The following is a 21,068-nucleotide window of genomic DNA, read 5'->3' as shown; positions in this document are numbered from 1 at the left end:
CCTGCCAAGTTGGGATCAGAAGGCCAGCACCTCAATCGCCTGAGCCACTCAGCCGGCCCTCCTCCTTTTACTACTACTACTACTACTACTACTACTACTACTACTACTACCACCTGCGTGTGAAGATAAGTCGCGGCAGCTTGTAGGTACGGCACGGATAGCAGATACTACACTCTTAGCTACAAACATTAGTCGTGGCAGAAATTTGAGCTCTCTGACTCAATGCATATTCATTATCAAACTGTTCATTATGCAATCTGTCTGTCTGTCTGTCTGTCTGTCTGTCTGTCTGTCTGTCTGTCTGTCTGTCTGTCTGTCTGTCTGTCTGTCTGTCTGTCTGTTAAGTCATCAGCCGAGAGGCTGGTTGGATCCTCAAATAGCGCCACCAAAGTCTATGCAGCTATAGGAATACCACAAGAATCAACGGCAGCACCAAAATGAGACATAGGCCCACTGGGCAAGATGAGGAGTGAGGTTGTTTGCCATTGTTTTCCTCTCTGGAGAAGAAAGTGCTATAGCAGCACGACTAACCCTGTGAGCAACACCTTTCACAACACTCAGAGACACTGGTTTCGCTCTGAATGTCATTACTCAGCACCACCCATACCCCAGCAGCTTCCGTATTGTCACAGCCATGGATGAGACTGGGATTTCAATGGAAGCTATACCTTGCTCTGGCCTGTGCCAGCAGATGGATGCAAAAGTACTACTTCCATCAGGAAATGACAGCAAGCAGCATTATGCAGTACATACGTACATGTATAACTAAGGCACAATTGCACTACTGCTATTAAACTTCACGACAACACCCCATTCGTAAGAGTCACCGCGGACGGAACAGATGTTTATTGTCAGGCCTTAAGACTTGACATAGGCGCATGCCAGCAGCCATGCTAACCCCTCACACCTCTTACCCCGCACCCATGCGACTCTTCTTCAGATGACCGTAGTAGTAGTAGTAAAATCATTTATATTACTTCAGTAGTATAGATCCCTTTTGCGGCGCTCACAAGTAACCGATCGTGACAAATGAACATTCAAAAGGAAGATAATAGATATTAGCAGTGACGAATTGCACTCTCATTTCATAAATATTGATTTCTTTTTAAAATGAGTGTAAAAATTGTACGAAGTGTGCGATTTGCAAATACTGTTGCTGTAGGAAAATACGCGTCATCATTGTTGTCCACTTCACATTTTGGCCGCTGGGACGCCTGTTTTATGTCATTATAATATGCTGTAATTATCATTTAAAAAGAATGATAGTAAAACAAAAAAGTTACTTTCGGTACATTCGTCAGTATAATAATGCACTTGCATTTGCTTCCGTTCAAGTGGATACCATAAATGTTAAAAAATCAAAGATTGCATTAAGTGGCTAAGTAAGACTGTCTAATATTGTACTGATTTGTGTGTTCTTGACTTTATCAGTAGTTCACCAGAGGGCTACTCCACCACATACAGTACTTTATGAACATGCGAGATTTCTCGCATGGGTCCCCTAGTTAATTATAATTCTTTGATCCGATTTGACGTTACATGCATGCCGAGCATGGTCCAAAGATCAGTGCTTCCTTCCTCGTAAATTACTCCGAATAAATTAAAATGTTTACGTAATTTAGCTCAATAAGTTCGCCTTTCCGACATTTGTGGACAATTCCAAGAAATATCATGAAAGAGGTCCATATTAATTGCTGGAATGTACCGAAATTAAGTATAGATCTTTGAACTTCCAATGAATTAGGTTTATAATCCTATATTTCTCATCCTTTAGCCTATTGTGGCACGGCAAAATAAAGTCAACGTAGGCGTTTACCGAAACCTGAAGAACATGCACGCAAGTGACGATCAGTTACACTGATGAGCAATTGAATTAGAGATACTGTACGTAGCTGCTGTTTTAGGAAATGACGCTGTGGTCGGCCTGGCGAATGTAGTAGTCCGGCGTGACGTCAGACCTCGTACTAGTCATATGAATAGCAGGTGAGCATAGGATGGGTAAGACACGAAATTTCGGCGCGTTTGATCGCGGCCACGTAGTCGGTGCCATAGGTATAGGCTGTTCCATTTACGAAGTAGTGCAGACAGTGGGCCTTCCATGGACCACCGTGTCCAGACTGCACAATGAATACGCCGACTGGGACATAACCACCGTCGCTAGAGTCAATTGCCGTGCAGCAAAACGTGTTGTTGACAGGGGTCACCGTCGACTGACTTGGGTAGTAAGAGCGGTCGCAGTTGAGCAACCGCACCATCCAGGACCACCACCTCGCAATGAGGCACTGTCCCACTTGGCTACCACTGTTCACCGCACGCCACAAGACATATAGAATGACATTGGAACTGGAACACCACCACTGAACTCTCAAAGCATAGAGAAAGATCGCCTGGTCAAATGAATCGTGGTACCGGCTTGTATACGCTGATGGCAGTTTGGGAGTACGTCATCAAACACTCGAGGTAATGTATTCTCTTGTCAACAGGGTACAGTTGAGACCGGAGATGGTTATATCGTAGTATGGGGATTGTTTATGTGGGATGAAATAGGACCCCTGGTAAGGTAGGGGCCAAATTCCGTCACCTTACCTAATTTCGTCTCCCTAGTGATTTCCACTTTGCACGGTTGGTACCTAATGTTTAGGTGCGCGGACACGTGTAGCCTCATCCCGTTGTCTAGTTGTGAGAGTTAGTTGTATGCACCACATTTAGTTTCCGTGTACAAGGAGGATTCATTTTTCATGCTGATCTGAGTTAGTGCAGCATTCAAATGAAGGACCTGTTATTCCTAGAGTGAGCACTGATATGTGTGTGCAATACCGAACTGCATTTCAGTCGTGTGGTGTAATTCCTGGCGTGTAATGGCTACATTGTGATGGTTGGCGTGAGTTTTACTGTAACGGTCATTATAATAAATCAGACAATGTTCGTAATTTCGTCCCCCCCTTCATTTTATTTATTACTAGCTGTAGTACCCGGCGTTGCCCGGATAGTTTCTGAATATTTACCTTTAACATTTGCATTACCAGTTAGTTATGTGTGATGTGAATTTTTATAGAATTCCTTTTTGACTTGCAGATTAATATGTTATGATCTATTATGTACTTTCAAAATTATTTAGATGTGTTTGATTTCAAGTTTTAGATTATTTCATTTTCGAGTAAAACTTCGTCCTTATGGAAGCTCGAATCGACTGGGAAGTATTTGATCTGTCAAAAATTAATAAGTGATAACTATATGTATTTAGCCGTCGCACTATAGATACGATGTACAGGATTTCAACTGTCAATGAGACTGTCCCCCTCCCGCCCTCCACCACTAAGAGATATAAAATCTGGATTGTCACCATTCATCTCAGTGACCCAGAAAACTGTAGATTCGACACTGTTTTCGATTATTTTTATATCTCACTCCCCCTCATCCACACCCCAAAGGGGGCTGAACATGAATTTTAAAAAATTCGGAGTGTCACTAATTATTTCAGCTACCACGAAAACTATGGATTCGATAATATTCTAGATTATTTTATACCACTCCGCTAGCCCCCTGCCCATAAGGGTGCTAGGGGTGTCTTACCCTCACGCGATTTGTCTCCTGATACTAATTGATAAGTGTACCAAGTTTGGTGAAATTGCTCCACTGGTTTAGGAGGAGATGTGTCATTTACACACCCACACCCACATACCCACGCACACACATACATCAATTTTTATATATAGTAAGAAGAAGATAATATTTTTATATGTAGTTTTTCGATTAATTTTATATCTCACCCCCTTCGATCCCCACTTGGACTTGCAAAAAATCCGGAGTAATACTATTCATCTCAGAGACCCTGAAATCTATGGATTCGAAACTGTTTTTAATTATTTCTATATCTCACCCCCCCCCCTTTGCTCCCCACCTAAAAGGGGGCTGGACTTAAAAAAATTCTAGAGTATTACTTTTCAACTCAGCGACCCCGCAAACGATGAATTCGACACTATTCTCGATTATTATTGTAACTACCCCCCCCTTGACCCACTCCCTTAAGGGCGCTAGGGATGGCTTCCTCCCCCACAGTGATCGTCTCCCGATAGTAAGTAATACGTGTACCAAGTTTGGTTGAAATTTCTCCAGTGGTTTAGGAGGAGATGTGTCATATATATACACACACACACACACACACACACACACACACACACACACACACACACACTTCCATTTCTATATATAGTAAGATTTTTATACTCGTACTTCACCCCCTTTCCATCCCGGCCCAAAGGAGTCCTATGAGTGCCTTAACAGAACAGTATATTTTTTCCAGATATTAAGTCTTATTTGTACCAATTTTGGTTGGCAGCTATGCCCAAACGTACATACATAATCTCACTGTTCTAGAATCCTGGAGCTGACGTTGCCATGGTTACGGCAGTTCATTTCTTTATCCGATTCCTAGAGCAGGGGTAGTGTGGTGCCAATATCTCCGTAACGGTTGTTTTTAGGGCCTTAAAACATGGTTTTCGGGCCCGTAGGGCTTACCGAGTTTTGTTCTTTGCGTCAAGAGGATTAAATTGAGCTTTGTCTCGTCCTTATACGACAAATTCGATATTTTGCCTATAATAGTATAAAACCGTTGTGGTTTTCCTATAAAACCCCCGTCTTTTCAAAGATTTTAAAATGATATGCATATCGAAACCTTGCCCGGGGTGAGTATACTCTAAATATGAAGTTTGGTTGAGATCTATCCAGCCGTTTCGACGTGATGGTGGAACAAGCAAACAAACAAACAAACAAACAAACAAACAGACAAACAGACACGAATAACTTTATTTATAAGATTTATGAAGTTTATTATTATTTTCAGATGGGAAAACGCAAGCAGCGGGATAAGGAGGCTATGAAAAAGACTATTAAGGCAGCGAGGTACAAAATAATGGGTTAAAAACGTCCAATTTAAGAGTTTGACATCCCACAAGCAACGCTAAAAGACTATGTTAAAAAGAATCCCAAGAAAACATTTTTTCATAAATGGCCTTCAAGTAATTCTTTATGGGGAAAAGTGTTTGACAAAGTTGGAAAGAAAAAATATATTAATTGTACTCGTCATACATTTGGTGGGGGACGAAATTACGAACACATTTTTGGTAGTTTAGTTTTGCAGTGTGTATGTTTATGTCTGAGGAAAGCAACGGGAAACTACTTCACTCCTCATTTCCCTAGTATGCCTCTTCAGTGACGCCTAGGCTATTTATGACAGCTGTTGGCGGAACTGCATAGGATCAAACCAGCCTTCGGGCTGAATACCCAACATACATACATGTTTATGTCTAATATTGACTACCTTATAACAGTTTCATTGCAACTTGCCTGTAAATGGAGAATATATTCAGTAATGTTGTATGCACCAATTTCTAGCATTGTGCATAATATCTCTGAATTTCTACAAGTCCAAATCTGCTAAGGGGATGAAATCTGAGAACGTCCCTCACCTACGAACGATATAGGAACCTGTTGTCATATCATGTCCTCATGTCCACCCATTTGTTCACCTCCAGTACACTGCTGGAGACCTATACATACAATAAGACAATGCCCCGTTCAGTCACTCGAATTGTGGTTGATTGGTTCCATGAGCACTCCATGCACATGGGGTCGCTTTGCCTGGCCCCTGAGGTCACCCGACCTCAGTCCTATTAAAAAGGATGCTGTGAGAGAGATGTGTGCGCCATTGGAAGTGATAATATCATTCGGGGCATTCGAGTAGTTATGACCATAATAAAGATGAAAACAGTTTAGTATTTGGTGGTGGCGTGGTTGTGATTATTGTGCAACTAGGCAACCAAGCTCTCTTAACACTGATCAGAAGCGAAGAGGTCGAACCCCTCAAAGAATGAAGGTAACGGCAAATGAAAGAGATGGGCCGCGAAGGGCGTTGAGATGCAAGACTCTCGGGTCTCGCAAATCTAATATCGTCGTGGCTGGAAGAGAGCAAGAGTTTGCCAATGGAGATCAGATAGGAAAATTGAAAGTGAGGAGCCTGACACAAGAAAGCGGAAATAATGCTGAGGCCATCGATGAGCTTGTAGACCCTGCCACAACATCCTGCAGTTGACTATACATTGGATTCAAAACAAACATTTAAATACCAACTCAAAGGGTTAATGAATATTGAATTTTCACGACCGCATTGTAATCGAAACAGACTTTCAACATATTAGGTCGTGTTACGTACATGCAGTACGTGTTGAAGAGATGTTAAGTACAGAACAAAAATGGCCAGCCGGACACCAGTGGGATCCGAACCCACAACCTCCCGATTTCGCGTCGGTTGCTCTACCAATTGGGAACATGCATCATTTTCAAAAATATTTTTTTTGAAAAGTACGCCAATGAAATAGTACGTAAACGTATTACATTGTGGTATGTTGCCTTGTTTTCTACCATTAAAAAAATATTTAATAGTGCCTTTCCGCAAGGCGAGTGAAACGGCCTCTGACGTAAGCGGCGCGCTGTGACGTCACGATCCAGTACCGCATGGAGCTCTACCAGCCGTTGTGCATCAGCCGTTGCTAAAAGCCGATTGTTTATTATTCACGATCGCGAATAACTTCGAAATGACAGAAGAAAGGTTCTAAACAGCACAGTCAGACAATCTACCATGTGTAGATGTCATCATTCTTGAAAAATGTGACTTTTGTGGCCGCAGAAATTCGCGGATAACAAGCAAGTTTGTAAGTGGCGTCTTTTATATACGTGCAATGTACTGTAACCCATAGTATTAGGATAACAACGAACCTGGATAGATATCACATCACTTTCAACATTTCCTTCTAGACTGATTCCCCTATTAAAGAATAACATTACATTTTCGGGCTTTCAGCATTAGTAAAGTAAGAAATCGGATTTTAGCACTAACATAAACATATAGGTAGCATTATAGTACTAGTCCGCTTCTGTGATGTAGTGGTTAATGTGTGCCACTCCCGGAGGCCCGGTTTCGATTCCCGGCTCTGCCATGAAAGTTGAAAACAAATAGTACGAGGACTGGAACGGGGTCTACTCAGCCTCGGGAGGTCAACTGAGTAGAAAGGTTTCGAATCCCACCTCAGCCATCCTCGAAGTGGTTTTTCGTATTTTCCTACTTCTCCTCCAGGCACCTAAGGCCACGGCCGTTTCCTTCCCTCTTCCTTGTCTATCCCTTCCGATCCTCCCATCCTCCAACAAGGCCCCTGTTGAGCATAACAGGTGAGGCCGCTGGGCGAGGTAATGGCCCTCCTCACCAGTTTCATCACCATACCCAAAGTCTCACGTTCCAGGACACTGGCCTTGAAGTGGTAGAGGTGAAATCCCTCGCTGAGTCCGAGAGAAAACCAACCCTGAAGGATACACTGATTAAGAAAGAAAGAAAGAAAGAAAGAAAGAAAGAAAGATCATAGTACTATAGGGCTATAATCTATCATTCCCAAAAAATATATATTTATGGTTGGGACAACTGGCCTACCCACTTCCAGGGCCCATGAAAGAGAATTAAATATCTTTGTGGAGGGAAAAAGTTAAACATGATAAAGATAAATATGACTTCATCTAGTTTTCACAAGTCGGGCTGAGTGGTTCAGACTGTTGAGGTGCTGGCCTTCTGACCCCAACTTGGCAGGTTCGATCCTGGTTCAGTCCGGTGGTAGTTGAAGGTGCTCAAATACGTCAGCCTCGTGTCGGTAGATTTACTGGCACGTAAAAGAACTCCTGCAGGACTAAATTCCTGCACATCGGCGTCTCCGAAAATCGTAGAAGTAGTTAGCGGGCCGTGAACCCAATAACGTTAATTACATTTGGCTTTTAACAAGCTGAGCATATCAGGAAAGAAAAGTGTCCCGGTGACATTTTAGTCGCTCAATACAGGAATGTCTTTGGGTGCTGTGACTTTTACTTTTTTTTTTGTTTACGTCACACCGTCACATATAGGTCTTATGGCGACGATGGGACAGGAAAGGCCTAGGAATGGGAACAAAGCGGCCGTGGCCTTAGGTACAGCCTCAGCATTTGCCTGGTGTGAAAATGGGAAACCACGGAAAACCATCTTCAGGGCTGCCGGCAGTGGGGTTCAAAACCCACTATCTCCCGGATGCGAGCTCACAGCTGCGCGCTCCTAACCGCACGGCCAACTCGCGCGGTATTTTTACCCTTCGGTTTATTGACTTGGCTTGTATAACCTAAAACTTAGGCTAAGTTGGATAATATTTTAAACACCTACATCACTATTTTCACCTGTGTGCAATTATGTTATTTATTTCATTAATATTATGATAATTATTATAATTGAGCATTGTTAACTTATAAGACCCCAACAGACAAGCATTGGTTTTGTGTAGAGTTATACATTTGTTAAATTCACGTTGTTTCCTTTCATAATGTACACGCCTATCCTTCGTTACATTATAGAGTTTTTAGATATAGCCTAAATTTCTTTACCAATTAAGCTCTTCAATAAAGACATACATAACTGTCCCATGCCAAGATATATTGGTAGAATTAGAGCTGTCAAAATGGTCCATAACCCCTTTGATTTATTATCTTGACATGGATCACCAAAAACATAGGTTAGGTTTGGAGAATACTTTAATAATCAGCATTATTTAATGCACTGTTTTTTACTTTCATATTCCAAGATGTAATTGAAGCATTTAAATAAAGCATCATACATTAAAATTTAAAGTTTTACCACTAGAACAGCTGACATGGAAAAGTGATTTGAAAATTCAAACAAATTCATCTTACGTTAAAATCTTCAAAAAAAAAAAAAAAAAAAAAACTGTAGACTTTTTCGATATATCACCAGCATTTCTCCGGCTCGCCAAAATCCATTTCTCCCTCGTTTTAGCGTCTTTGGAACATTTATAAACAATTTGTTTGGTACGGTATGCGATGTGCTATTGCACATCGGAACTCTACACCATTTATAAGTTTTCTGCCTCACTGTCTGCGCAGGATTCATTTTAAGTCTAAAATATACCACTCAGATTATTATCCAATGTATAGACCTCGAATTTAACCATACTAGACACTAACGTAAAGTAGAAATACGCGAAGTGTATCCTGCTTCTCACAGCACACTATGTGTTATTTCGTCTGCTAATGCAGTCAACCTGTACGATGACGTCAGACCAATGAGATCGCGTGCTTGCGTGACGTGACATTTTCGTAGATTTTTATCACGTTTGGAGTTATTATTTGTACATTCTGATCACATTTTTGAATTCTGCATGAAATTTTGAATCAGATTAGCATATTTTTAATTAAAACCCCGGATCATGCATGTTCCCTATTGAGCTATGGTGGCCTAGACCATCTTTGTTCTGTTTGAAAGGATCTGAGCTACAGGTCTGGCACTGCTGCTAGCACACTGTAGAGTGCGTTTAAGTCGCCCGTTGTGGGGCATGTCAATGAATATTGAATTTTCACGACCGCATTGTAATCGAAACAGACTTTCAACATATTAGGTCGTGTTACGTACATGCAGTACAGTACGTGTTGAAGAGATGTTAAGTACAGAACAAAAATGGCCAGCCGGACACCAGTGGGATCCGAACCCACAACCTCCCGATTTCGCGTCGGTTGCTCTACCAATTGAGCTATGGTGTTTATATTCATACTTCATCCTGCAAATTCACACTGACCGGACGAGTTGGTTATGCGGTTAGGGGCGCGCGTCTGTGAGCTTACATCAGGGAGATAGTGGGTTCTAACCCCACTGTCGGCAGCCCTGAAGATGGTTTTCCGTGGTTTCCCATTTTCACACCAGGCAAATGTTGGGGCTGTACCTTAATTAAGGCGATGGCCGCTTCCTTCCCATTACTAGCCCTTTCCTATCACTTCGTCGCCATAAAACCTATCTGTATCGGTGCGACATGAAGATTTTGAGTTGCATACTCTACACCAAGCGATTCCAACTGAGGTGCTCCCACGGCCCCGGCCGGCCCCGGTTCTGTGCTATAGCACCGTTGTGGTGGTGGGGGAAGGAGGGGAAGTGGCAGAGGCAGAACCACAGGTCGTCAAGTCAGCGCGCAGCTTATGAAAACAATAGTATTTATGACAGTTCTGTAAACACATAAACACACAATTTATTCTGTACTTACTTTGCGTTCGCCTTAATGTACATTTAACGTTTAAGTCGATTACTGACATCGTTTTGCGGCAACTAATTTACCAATAATGGGTACAATCGATTTGGCAGTAGAAATTCTAAGTATAGCCTCTAAGTCCGCATCAGACAAAGAAGTCTTAGTTCTCCATTTGTTTAAATTCAGAATAGAAAACATCTGTTTTTTTGCAATTTTCAGAGCAACAATAGCCCATAACGTCCTTGAACTGAGCCTTCTAAAGTGTTGGATTCAAGTATCTGTGGGACAGGGAGATAAAATGTTTAAAATAATTATCATTGTGGGTTCTTTTTTGCAATAGGTCTTATGGCGAAGGTGGGATAGGAAAAGGGTAGGGGAATGGGAAGGAAGCGGCCGTGGCCTTAATTAAGAAACAACCCCAACATTTTCTTGGTTTGAAAATGAGAAACCACGGAAAACCATCTTCAGCGCTGCCGACAATGGGGTTCGTACCCACTATCTCCCGGATGCAAGCTCATAGCTGAGCGCCCCTAACCGCGCCGCCAACTCGCCCGGTGTTTTTTATCTTAGCAGCAAAACTAAGTCTAATTCTAAACTGTTCTTAATAATACAAAACCAAAAACGAAAACAAATCTCCTAAATTGCAAGTAAAACAATTCCTAATGAGTAAGTTATTACGTATCTCTGCAGAACTTAGCAATTCCGATTTTAACTTAGCAATTTGTTCGGTTCTTGCTGCGCCAACAATGTCATCACATGTGGAAACATATTTATTGTGGTAGTATCGTCGCACGGTTGAAGACTTTACACTTAAAATGACATGACAAATTAAACACTGAGCTTTCCCTTCGGTATTGAGAACAAAATATGAATCCACCCATGAAGGATTAAACGACATTTTTGACGAAGGAGAAACCAACTGCTCCACTGTCTGTTCTATCGAATGGATCCTGCCGAGAATGACACACACACACATACACAGAGAATGAGAATGAATGTACTGTCTCTTACGCACACATGCACCGACCACTGCGCGGGGTAGGTGGGGAAGGAGGGGAAAGGTGCTGCTGAGTGCAGCACTGGTGCGCCCTAGCACTAAGTGCTCGAGTTGGAAAGGCCTGCTCTACACACTGGGATCTTATTCACCAGAACGTTTTTTAAAATTATAAATACTGCAGCTTAGATTTATACCTCAGAGGTGTGCTGGTGGATTTTATTTTCACTCAAGAATTCATAAGAACAAAATAATTAGTCACCCCTGGAGAAATCATTACAAGCATCATTAAATACCGAGTAAGTCCGCCTCTGGACTTGATGGCCACCTGGATTTGGTTAGGAAGTGAGTCCACGAGGTTGTGCAAGTGCGTCGCATCCAGGTTAGGCCACTTGTTGAGGATTTGATCGCGCAGTTCCATCAAATTGCGGGAATGCTGATGTGTGCGTTTTACTCGCTGTCCTAACGTGTCCCACAGATTTTCAGCGGGGTTCAATTCAGGTCATTTTTCGGGCCAGTCGAGATATAATAGGGTGAGGGAGCATTCATAAAACCATTCTCATATGCGTCCAGCCCGATGAACTTTCCTGTTTTCATCTTGAAAAATCGAGGTATCGATAGCACACTCATCATGCAGATGTTGACTGAAAGGCAACACCTGATCATCCAGAATGCTGCTTCATCTTAGTGGCCACCTCAGTGAGCGAACCCAATCTATGATACGAAGGGGCGTAAGGGTGTTTCCTGCCCGAAGGCAGGTCCGAACCCCCGCAGAGGTGTGCGTGAGCCGGAGTTTACGTGCGGTAGGTTGGCCAGTTCTTTTCCGCTCCTCCATTCCCTTACCCCCACCAACAGCGCGTGATAACCCATCCAGATCTTGACCACGCCCAATGTTGCTTAACTTCGGAGATCTCATGGGATCCGGTGTTTCACCACGGCTACGGCCGTTGGCTATGATACGCAAAATACCCTCAAAACATCAGACCCACCTCCGACTTACACACATCGAGGATGATATGTTTCATTTGGCCTTCGGTGAACTCGACGACATGCGTCATTGGAATACAGGCCAAAACGTGATTCGTCAGACCGCACTACGTTCCTCCAGTCAGCTACTGTCCGCGTTCGATGATTTCTAGCCCATTGAAGACGCGCAGCTTGTGTGAGCAATGACCTCTTGCAAAGTGACAGACTCCAAATGTTCATTGCATGCAGTTCTCTTCGCAATGTTCTATCGCTAACAGGTCGGGATGGACCTTCATTCACTGACTGCAGCAATTCCTGTCGGTTTTGGAAGCGATTTTGATTCACAAGCCGTGAAACGCGTCTCCGGTCCCTCTCAGTCAGGATCTTTTTGCGATCACAATTCTGACGTCGTGTTTCGTGGCCACGTGTAGTACACAACAGTTTGTAGACACGTTGAACACTTCTCTTCGAAACACCAACAAATCCAGCAACTTCACGCACCGTATGGCCAAGCACGATTGCCCCTTTTTGCCACTCTGTCACGTCCTTACATCTACCTTGACGTACACTGTCCAGTTGAAACTTCAATGTCTCACTGATCGCTATTGTCGTATGTTCACGTAGAGGCAGTGCGCGTCCGGTTGAACACTGGACTCGTTCGCTGTGACAGCTTAACGATCCATCTGTACGTGCGCACTAGGGTGACTAATTTTTTGTTCAATGAGCTTAGTTTACACAACAATATAATGGAACATGTATTTGTTTTTACTAACAAATTAAGAGATGAAAAGGGCATAAAAGCCTTTGAAATGTAGTGCTGCCGAAGGAAGGTATGCGTCCCTTAGACGGAAATATGTAGCAATATTTCACTGTTCGAAGAATTAAATATCCAAACGGTTGTCTTCACAGGTTTATGAGAAAAATGAAATACTATCAAAATATGACTTGGTTAAAGCTCAAATAGACCAATATGTGACCCGCTGCACGGAAAGGAACCCTGTTGTGTAAAAATTGCATTTCTATATTTTGACTTCTTGTGCTACCTGTGGGTAGTTACGTAACAGGGGCCCCATACACGCGCAAACTTAGTCGGAGATAAGTCTGCGCAAACCAGTCTCTTCAGACATGCCTCTGTGTGTATGCGTCTGCAGGCAAGTCTCTGACATTCTGGCGCTGCTTGAATTCAGCCGGAGACTACGACGAAAGCGCTATCTCAGAGTTGCGCAGAAAATGTAAACATGGTAACCTACAAATATGAAAACTGAAATCTTTCTTTGCGCGTCTTCTTCGTGCAGAGCGCTACATTATGTCCAAATAACGAGTCATCTTCTATACCGTCTATCTAAATAATTTAAATCCGTATACATTTTTCAACCATCCGAAGCGCATAATCTTAAACGGAAAACAGCTGAGGGCGTCGTATTCAACTTCCTCGGTAAATAATCATTTAGTCTGAGCGTGTGTGGACCACTGCGTACTCCGACATACCTCCCGGAGGCAAGACTGTGCAGGTAAGTTTTCCAGAAGTCTGAGAGTGTTTGGGGCCGTTTAGACTTTGTGACATCAGTTGCTTTTAACTCTAGAGAGGGCGCCTCACGGTCTGTTAGACCGGATTTAGAGATAAATCACGGCCGACTTGATGCGTCGCTCTAGCTAGCTCCTTACGGAGCGCAGCGAGGTATCCAGTCGGCCGTGGATAAATAGTTATAATTCTTAACGTAGCGCGCTGCTAGCTCCCATCCCCTCAGTGCCTTACATTGTACTCATCCACTATCAATGTGCGTGAACAATTCACCCCTCACACTCCTCAGTTTCTGTCTGAGTGCATTGTTTGACGGATCCGATCTAAAACTGCTGGTGCGCCCCAAGACGTATGCGTTTTACTTTTTAGTTAATGTAGTAAGAATTGTCAGTTCTGTTTAATTTTCTTATGAAATAGTGCCTTCGTATATACTGAAGTTCAACTCATCATGGATAGAAATAGTGAAGAGAAATCGAAAGACTTTTAGAAAAGGAAGATTCGCCACATGTTACGATTGTTTAAAGAAGTGCAGCCCTCTGCAGCTCCACAAGAACTAGAAGGACCTGGAAGATGCGCCTACTACAACTGGAAAAAACCAACACAAAAACAAGTCTGGATGCCGTGTATGGCAGCGACTTATCTGCAAAGAATCCTCGGCACTGATATGTGTTCGGTGCGGTGCGAAAAGTCAAGAATCAAGTGATGACGCAGAATGGACGTCGATTGTTAAACATCCAATTTTTGTATTGTTAAAATACATTTCAACATTATTTACAAGTTGATTCAAAATTATTTACTAGTTTTGTAACATTAAAACAGTTTTTGCTTAATTTGTGCTATTTTTTTTCCTGACCCGGTCTAAAACACCGTGCGCGCCTCCTCGCGCTATTATTTTTACGCGCCCTCTCCCGGGTTGCTATTACTGTTTTGTAATGTCTGTAATTCAGTGTACACTGCAATAAACGACATGCCGAAAATAGTTTTTCACAATGCCTATAGAGAGTCTTAAGTATATACAATATTAGCATATTGTGAGAATTAATGTTTCCCTGTTATCTCTCATTCCAGCAACGCTCTCTAGTATAATTTCATTTCATTTGTCAGTCATTAATGTATTACTGCTCAGAGGAGTATGACAGACCGACAAAATTCCTATCCTCGCCGCTAGACGGAACTTCGTTCATTCCTTTCCTAACCCGGTCGATTGACTGAAAACAGGCTGAGGATTTATATTATTATTATTATTATTATTATTATTATTATTATTACTTTTATATGTTATTGCAATTTGATTTTTTTTTTCCAGAACTGCCCTACGAAAGCGGAGGCCCGACGTAGTGCTGCCAAAATTGCACTCATGAACTCAGTATTCAATGAACATCCATCTAGGAGGATATCGGACGACTTCATCGAGAAGGCGGTGGCTGAAGCGAGAGCGTCCTTTAAGGTAACTTCTAAACACATACATATTTTTCAAATTAACTTCTTCTGCATGCACGTGAGTCAGATCGGTTTAAAATCGCAATTCAATCGCTTATTTTCGGAAGGGGTCAAGTGCACAAATCATAATGTTAATTTTTTATAGGTAGATGATGGTTTTGACTTAGGGTACAGAGAATACCAAGTTTCTCACCAAAAAAGGAATGTTTTATGTTTCACTACTTTATAGAAAAAAGTATTTGAAAATTGTGAACTTGACCCCTTTAAGTAATTAACAAGAAAAGTTGAAGTTGTTTACACTCTAAAAAAATGTCTAACCAGTTTGTTGATGTTTTAAGTAAAGAATATGACATTTTAATATGCAATAGTGTATTTGCATTTTAAATATAGGTTGTTGTTGTCACACTACCTAGAAGACATTACTGATAAAAACAAAAACACAGTTTACGCCTATCTCATGGTCCAAGCAGTTTATGGTATGCTTTCATCTAATGGAGCGTCCTTGCTTGTAGTAGGCCATTCAAAAATCTGATTATAAAACTCATCGTAGGCAGCAAGGTAAGGTTCCATTTTCTTTCAGATCTGCCATCATCTTACGTGTATGGGTACCTAAAAATGAACACCAATATAACTCTTTAAGGCCTATAAGCAGTTGTTGTATGTTTGCAGTTAAAATCTAATTATCTTAAAAGATTCCAATGTAACAGTGATAAAATGTTAATAAAAACACTTACCTTTCCTTCTGAATTAGCCATTTCTTCTGGTAAGTTGGGAGGCTCTGTGGTTTTCAGCAGAATGAATGTAGACTTAACTGCTCCGTCTATGAACTTACTGACCACTACTTTTCCTTTTGTTTCTTTGTTGTAATGGAATTGCTTGTAAGCAGAAAACTTACAGCTCTCCTTTTGGGCTTGAGGTGTTGCTCTGCCATAGGTTTCATATGAATATGTTTATGGTTTTATAGCTTGATGATGGTTTTGACTTAGGGTACAGAGAATACTAAGTATCTCACCAAAAAAGGAATGTTTTATGTTTCATCACTTTATAGAATCGTGGCCACCACTTCTTGAAACGAAGGACTGTGATTGTCAACAGGTGGACCTTAAAACGGTTACTGTTGCTTGCTTTTAACACTAGTTCAGAATAATGGTCTGGTGTATAAACTCGATCCAGGTTCTTGATGTTTCACTTTATACCACCAAAGTCACGGTCACATGCAGAGTATGAATGACCCCTCACTGGAAAGTTGTGTGTGATGGTGGTAAATACTCCCTTATCACGCAGATTCATCAGAAACCGAGAGACGGTGTGATTTTTATTCTGCCCTGAACAGTACCAAGTGTTTGACATTGCTGGGTACTTCTGTTTTGATGCAGTCTAAAAGCATACTACACATCATCATCTGGCGATTTATTAGCTTCCCCTCGTGATACATTTATAAATCTTGTATTTATTTGTTTTCAAGTCATGTATACTGAATACATCAACCCATAGTTGCCGCATATAAAAAAGGTATTGAACAGGAATGCGCGGTAGGGGAAGGTTCTGCATGAAATCAAAACATAGACATCAAGTACCTTCATCTTTGTTCGTACTGGCAGCTTTCATACTTGAGTAATATTTTTTAGCTCTTCGCTTATGAATAACTAACTCTGCTTTAGCGGCAAGTTTAGCATTAAGCATTTTCGTTTAGAGCCTTGTCCTTTATTTTAGCATGTAAGCTCTCGCAGACATTACATGCGTCCACTTGTGGCCGTCCGCATAAGTAACCGAAATTTTCTTTATAGTACGTGAAGTAATAGTTGTAATTTACTTCACCTTTTAGGTCCTCATTTTCAGAAATAAATGTCTCATGCTTAACTTTAATATTTAATCCGGCATCTAGGTACTTCTTCGGCGTACCACCGTAATGTGTCTTCTCTGACTTCAAATTTTGATATGTGATCATGGATACGAGCATTAATCTCGCCAGGCTTGGCATGGTTTCCTTTGTACTTTTCTCTTTAATCAATTGGCATTTCGGTTTTTTTTTTTCCAAGTAGTTTACAAATCCTGCTTATCCTTTTCTTTTTCAACTCCGTGTATCTGCAAAAATAACTTTTGCACACGACTTGTAATACACCGTTTACTTTAACATTGTAAACATAAGAAATATTTCTCTTAAAAGATTGAGCGGTATGCCTACTTCATTGTCATTGTCATCACTCGTCATCAGGCTGTAGGGGATTCTTACGCCTTTTTGTGTTTGACTTCAACAACTTCTATCAATGTTTTTAAATACGTATCTTGAAGAACTTTGCTTTCTAAAGAATAAAGAATGCCATGTAACATCTATCACTAACTGATTTATTTTCAAACTACATTTGTGAGGACACTTACAGGTTATACATTTTGAGGAACTTGAACATTTTTATAATGAACATATGTCTCTCCTACTCTTGCATCACGTATTTTATTACGCTTGTAAGATTCCTGGTGGGTCACTCCACGCCTTCTTCTAGGATGAAGTTCTTCGTCTTCTGAACCCAACATGATTAACGTGTACGCACAGCTTTAATCACACAAAACCACTCACACAAATGCTCATTGTAAACTTTAAACTAACAAACACAACGACCTTTACTGATAACCACAACAGAGAAAATGTTTCGAAAAAATGGTAACTAAATATTGATTGAATGTAAACAACAAACAAATGAACAAACTGAGAGAGACAATGAATGCCAGTGTAGTGCAACCAACGTAAGAACGGTTTGGATTTGAAAGGGGCAAGAGCGATCATGACTCCTCTCAATAATAAACACAATATTTCCCCCGTCTTTTCAACATCATTACGGCAATGGCACTTGACTCGTTTCTGCACTAAACGATCCAAGGAATAGTAATTTGTGCCTAACTCTTTATTAATTTTTGTCTCTTGAGCCCTTTCAGAAATAATCGATTCAATTAACAACCATCCTTTTAGTTTTCCGTGTACAACATTTTCAAGAATATTATTTAATTTGCTGAATCTTGCTGAAGTGGCAGAATCACATAGCTGCTAATTGATAATTCGCTTTCTACTCACGTCTAGCTTTGAGTGACAGCTCTTGTACACACTCGTACATTAACAAGCACGCCACACACGACCCTCTACGAAACGAATGCTATCAAGATCTAGGCTTCTCGGTAAAAAGTACGTCACTGGTTTGGCACATGTTCAACAATTGCCATGGGTGTCTTATGAATGGACTTCCTAATTACATTGCATCCAGTTATCTTATTCATATATTACTAGCTGAACCCGTTGCATACCTGTTATGTAGGTGAGAAGTAGATGGTGATTATGATTATCATTACTGTGTTATTATTCCGGGGATTTCGTGGAACGCAGAGGTGTAAAGAAGATGCTGGGGTGAATGGGTGGACAGGGAAATGACCAGAGTAGAAGTTAAAGGACTAAACCTTGAAATTTTACTTCTTTCATTCTTTTTTTAAATTCCAGTATTTGGTAGGTAGAAAATCTGAACAAGCAACAACAACAAATAACAGTTAAATGGAATAACAATGAGCTCATCAGCTCTGATAACAACAGCGGACTATGAGTCCAAAAATTAGGTACAAGAACTGGATAGAATTATCAACAAGATAATGTATAAGGGATGAGCATTGTGAAGGTACACTATTTTACAAGAGCACATTTGCTCGACTCACTTACATTCTTACTGTAGTCCAGCCTCTAAGGGGCTGAAACTTCTTAAAAAATTCAACATTCAAAAACAGTGATTGCAGTCACTTCTGCTCTCCAGTCTGTTACGCGCTCGTTTATCAATAATTACACTTTAAACCGGGGCAATGAGTGCCCATACTAAATGGCCTTAAAGTAAAATTAAAAGGTTTAACACTAGAACCGCGACTGATCATTTGTGACCCAGCTGTTAGTTCTTTCTTCTCTATACTTTGAAAAAGAACTATCTGTAGCAAGTGTAGAGCCAATGAATATACCAGTACCTGCGCTGGATATCTTTTTGGAAATTTAATACACATAGTTTATTTTGATGTAGAATATTAACCATACAAATAATTAATATGTGGATAATAGGATTGTCCCACTTCGCTGACCCACAGTGGGTCCAGTTCTAAGCCCTTGTTCCTATGGCACCGCGAATGTACAGTACAGCAAGAAAGGCTTCCATCTCGTCAATTTTTAAGAGACCAATCGTCTGACATCAGTACACACGATGTACATTATGCTGCATATAGCTTATTTGTAGGAATGGCACTTCACACAATTATGATAATCATAATCATCATCTACTTCTCACCTACATAACACGTAAGCAACGGGTTCAGCTAGTAATACATAATATTTCGTAGCTGTACACATGCTACAATTTTTTATTTTTTATTTTTTTATTTTTTTTATTTTTTGTAGAAGATAGGGAAGAAAGAAATAACAGCTGGGTCACAAATAACCCAGCCGCGATTCGAGTCTTAAGACGATCGGCCATGAACAAAAGGCTAGGAGGCGAAACAGTTGCTTTTAGAAAAACACTTAATATCCTAAATGGGCTTATGTTCCGACGTTGCAGAGGCTATGCATATACTGCAGAGGGATGACTAAACGAAGAATATTAAATGCCGAAGGCGAGTGAAGAATTTAGTTCAGAAAATTTTAGTCACCCCATACCACGTTGGACAGATGATGAACTCTCTGTTCCATTTATTTACATGTTTCCCTGCAGGGATTTGAACAGAGTCTACAGACTTGCCGAAAATTTACATTTAAACAATGACTTTAGAACTTTACATTAAGGAAAGAAGTTTGAAACCTTCCCTTCAAGTTATCTGCCTGGAGCTATCACAAGTTAAGAAATTTCGGTCATTACCTTGAGTAGTTGGGCCTTCCAAACGATGCCAGGCAGCCCCTGCCTCCTCATTACACCGCACACACACTAGATCGGAGCGATGAAGATGACAATACCGCCCTAAAGCGCCCAGCTTTTATAGCATCTCAGAGGGGAAGATTCCAGAGGCCTGTACAAACCCCCAATTTTAATTGGCTGGATAAATATACACGAAATTCCTGACTGGTTTATAACTAAAGGAAGAAAGAAACAGTACGAGTGTTGACAAATTAGATACATTTAAAAAAACAATCTACAAAACTTAAGGTTTACCACCTTCAAAAAATTGAAATTCCCTTCAGAATTAATTGTCCTTAATGCTGCCAGAGGGGGCACATCGGCCGATGGCAGAGACATTTAACGGTTGAAGATCTAAGTATCTTGTGTTACATTAGTTCAAGATTTCTAGCACAGATGGCATTCAAGAAGGCGCGCAGTTCAACGGAACGGAGAATGTGTACCCCAGTACAACTATTATTATTATTATTATTATTATTATTATTATTATTATTATTATTATTATTATTATTATTATTATTATTATTATTATTATTATTTTCTGAAAAACACTTTTCCTAAAATTGGAACTTGCAAGCTTACAGAGGTGGAGGTGGGGGAGAGGGGGCACCGCCAACTGGAAAAGTTTACCGAGTTCGATTGCTGCAGTCGCTTAAGTGTGGCCAGTATCCAGTATTCGGGAGATAGTGGGTTCGAACCCACTGTCGGCAGCCCTGAATATGGTTTTCCGTGGTTTCCCATTTTCACACCAAGCAAATGCTGGGACTGTATCTTAATTAAGGCCACGGATGCTTCCTTCCAACTCCTAGCCCTTTTCTGTCTCATCGTCACCATAAGACATATCTGTGTCGGTGCGACGTAAAACAGCTTGCGAAAAGAAAACGGAAAAGTTTAGGAATCACTGGCTTAAAGAACTAACGAGACCTGCCACGCATCGCATCCCAGGCATGTAAGGAAGCCACTCACCTACCTGCTGTTGATTTAATTTGTCTGAAAGTAGTCTGAACATAATGAACGACTTGCAGTCAATTAACAGTGCTAAACAGGAGGTTCCTGAATCGTTTAGCGACGTTTGAATATGTTTACGTATGCATTTTGCGTCTCGTGCAATGTGACATCACACTGCTGTTGTCCCATACAAAGCA

The 21,068-nt window shown here is 41.1% G+C and overlaps 1 protein-coding gene across 1 annotated transcript in view; it reads left to right on the top strand.

Moving 5' to 3' along the window:
• Window positions 1-21,068, top strand: part of lft (lowfat) — a gene marked incomplete at its 5' end in the record, with an annotated part of 108,140 nt that overhangs the window by 79,147 nt on the left and 7,925 nt on the right. The window contains one exon of the mRNA XM_068227165.1: window positions 14,886-15,026. Coding sequence (XP_068083266.1) covers window positions 14,886-15,026 — 141 coding nt within the window. The remainder of the gene's footprint in view (window positions 1-14,885; window positions 15,027-21,068) is intronic.

The sequence above is a fragment of the Anabrus simplex genome, chromosome 4 (genome assembly GCF_040414725.1).
Source record: "Anabrus simplex isolate iqAnaSimp1 chromosome 4, ASM4041472v1, whole genome shotgun sequence".
NCBI lineage: Eukaryota > Metazoa > Arthropoda > Insecta > Orthoptera > Tettigoniidae > Anabrus > Anabrus simplex.
This window is presented reverse-complemented; position numbering and strand designations above follow the sequence as displayed.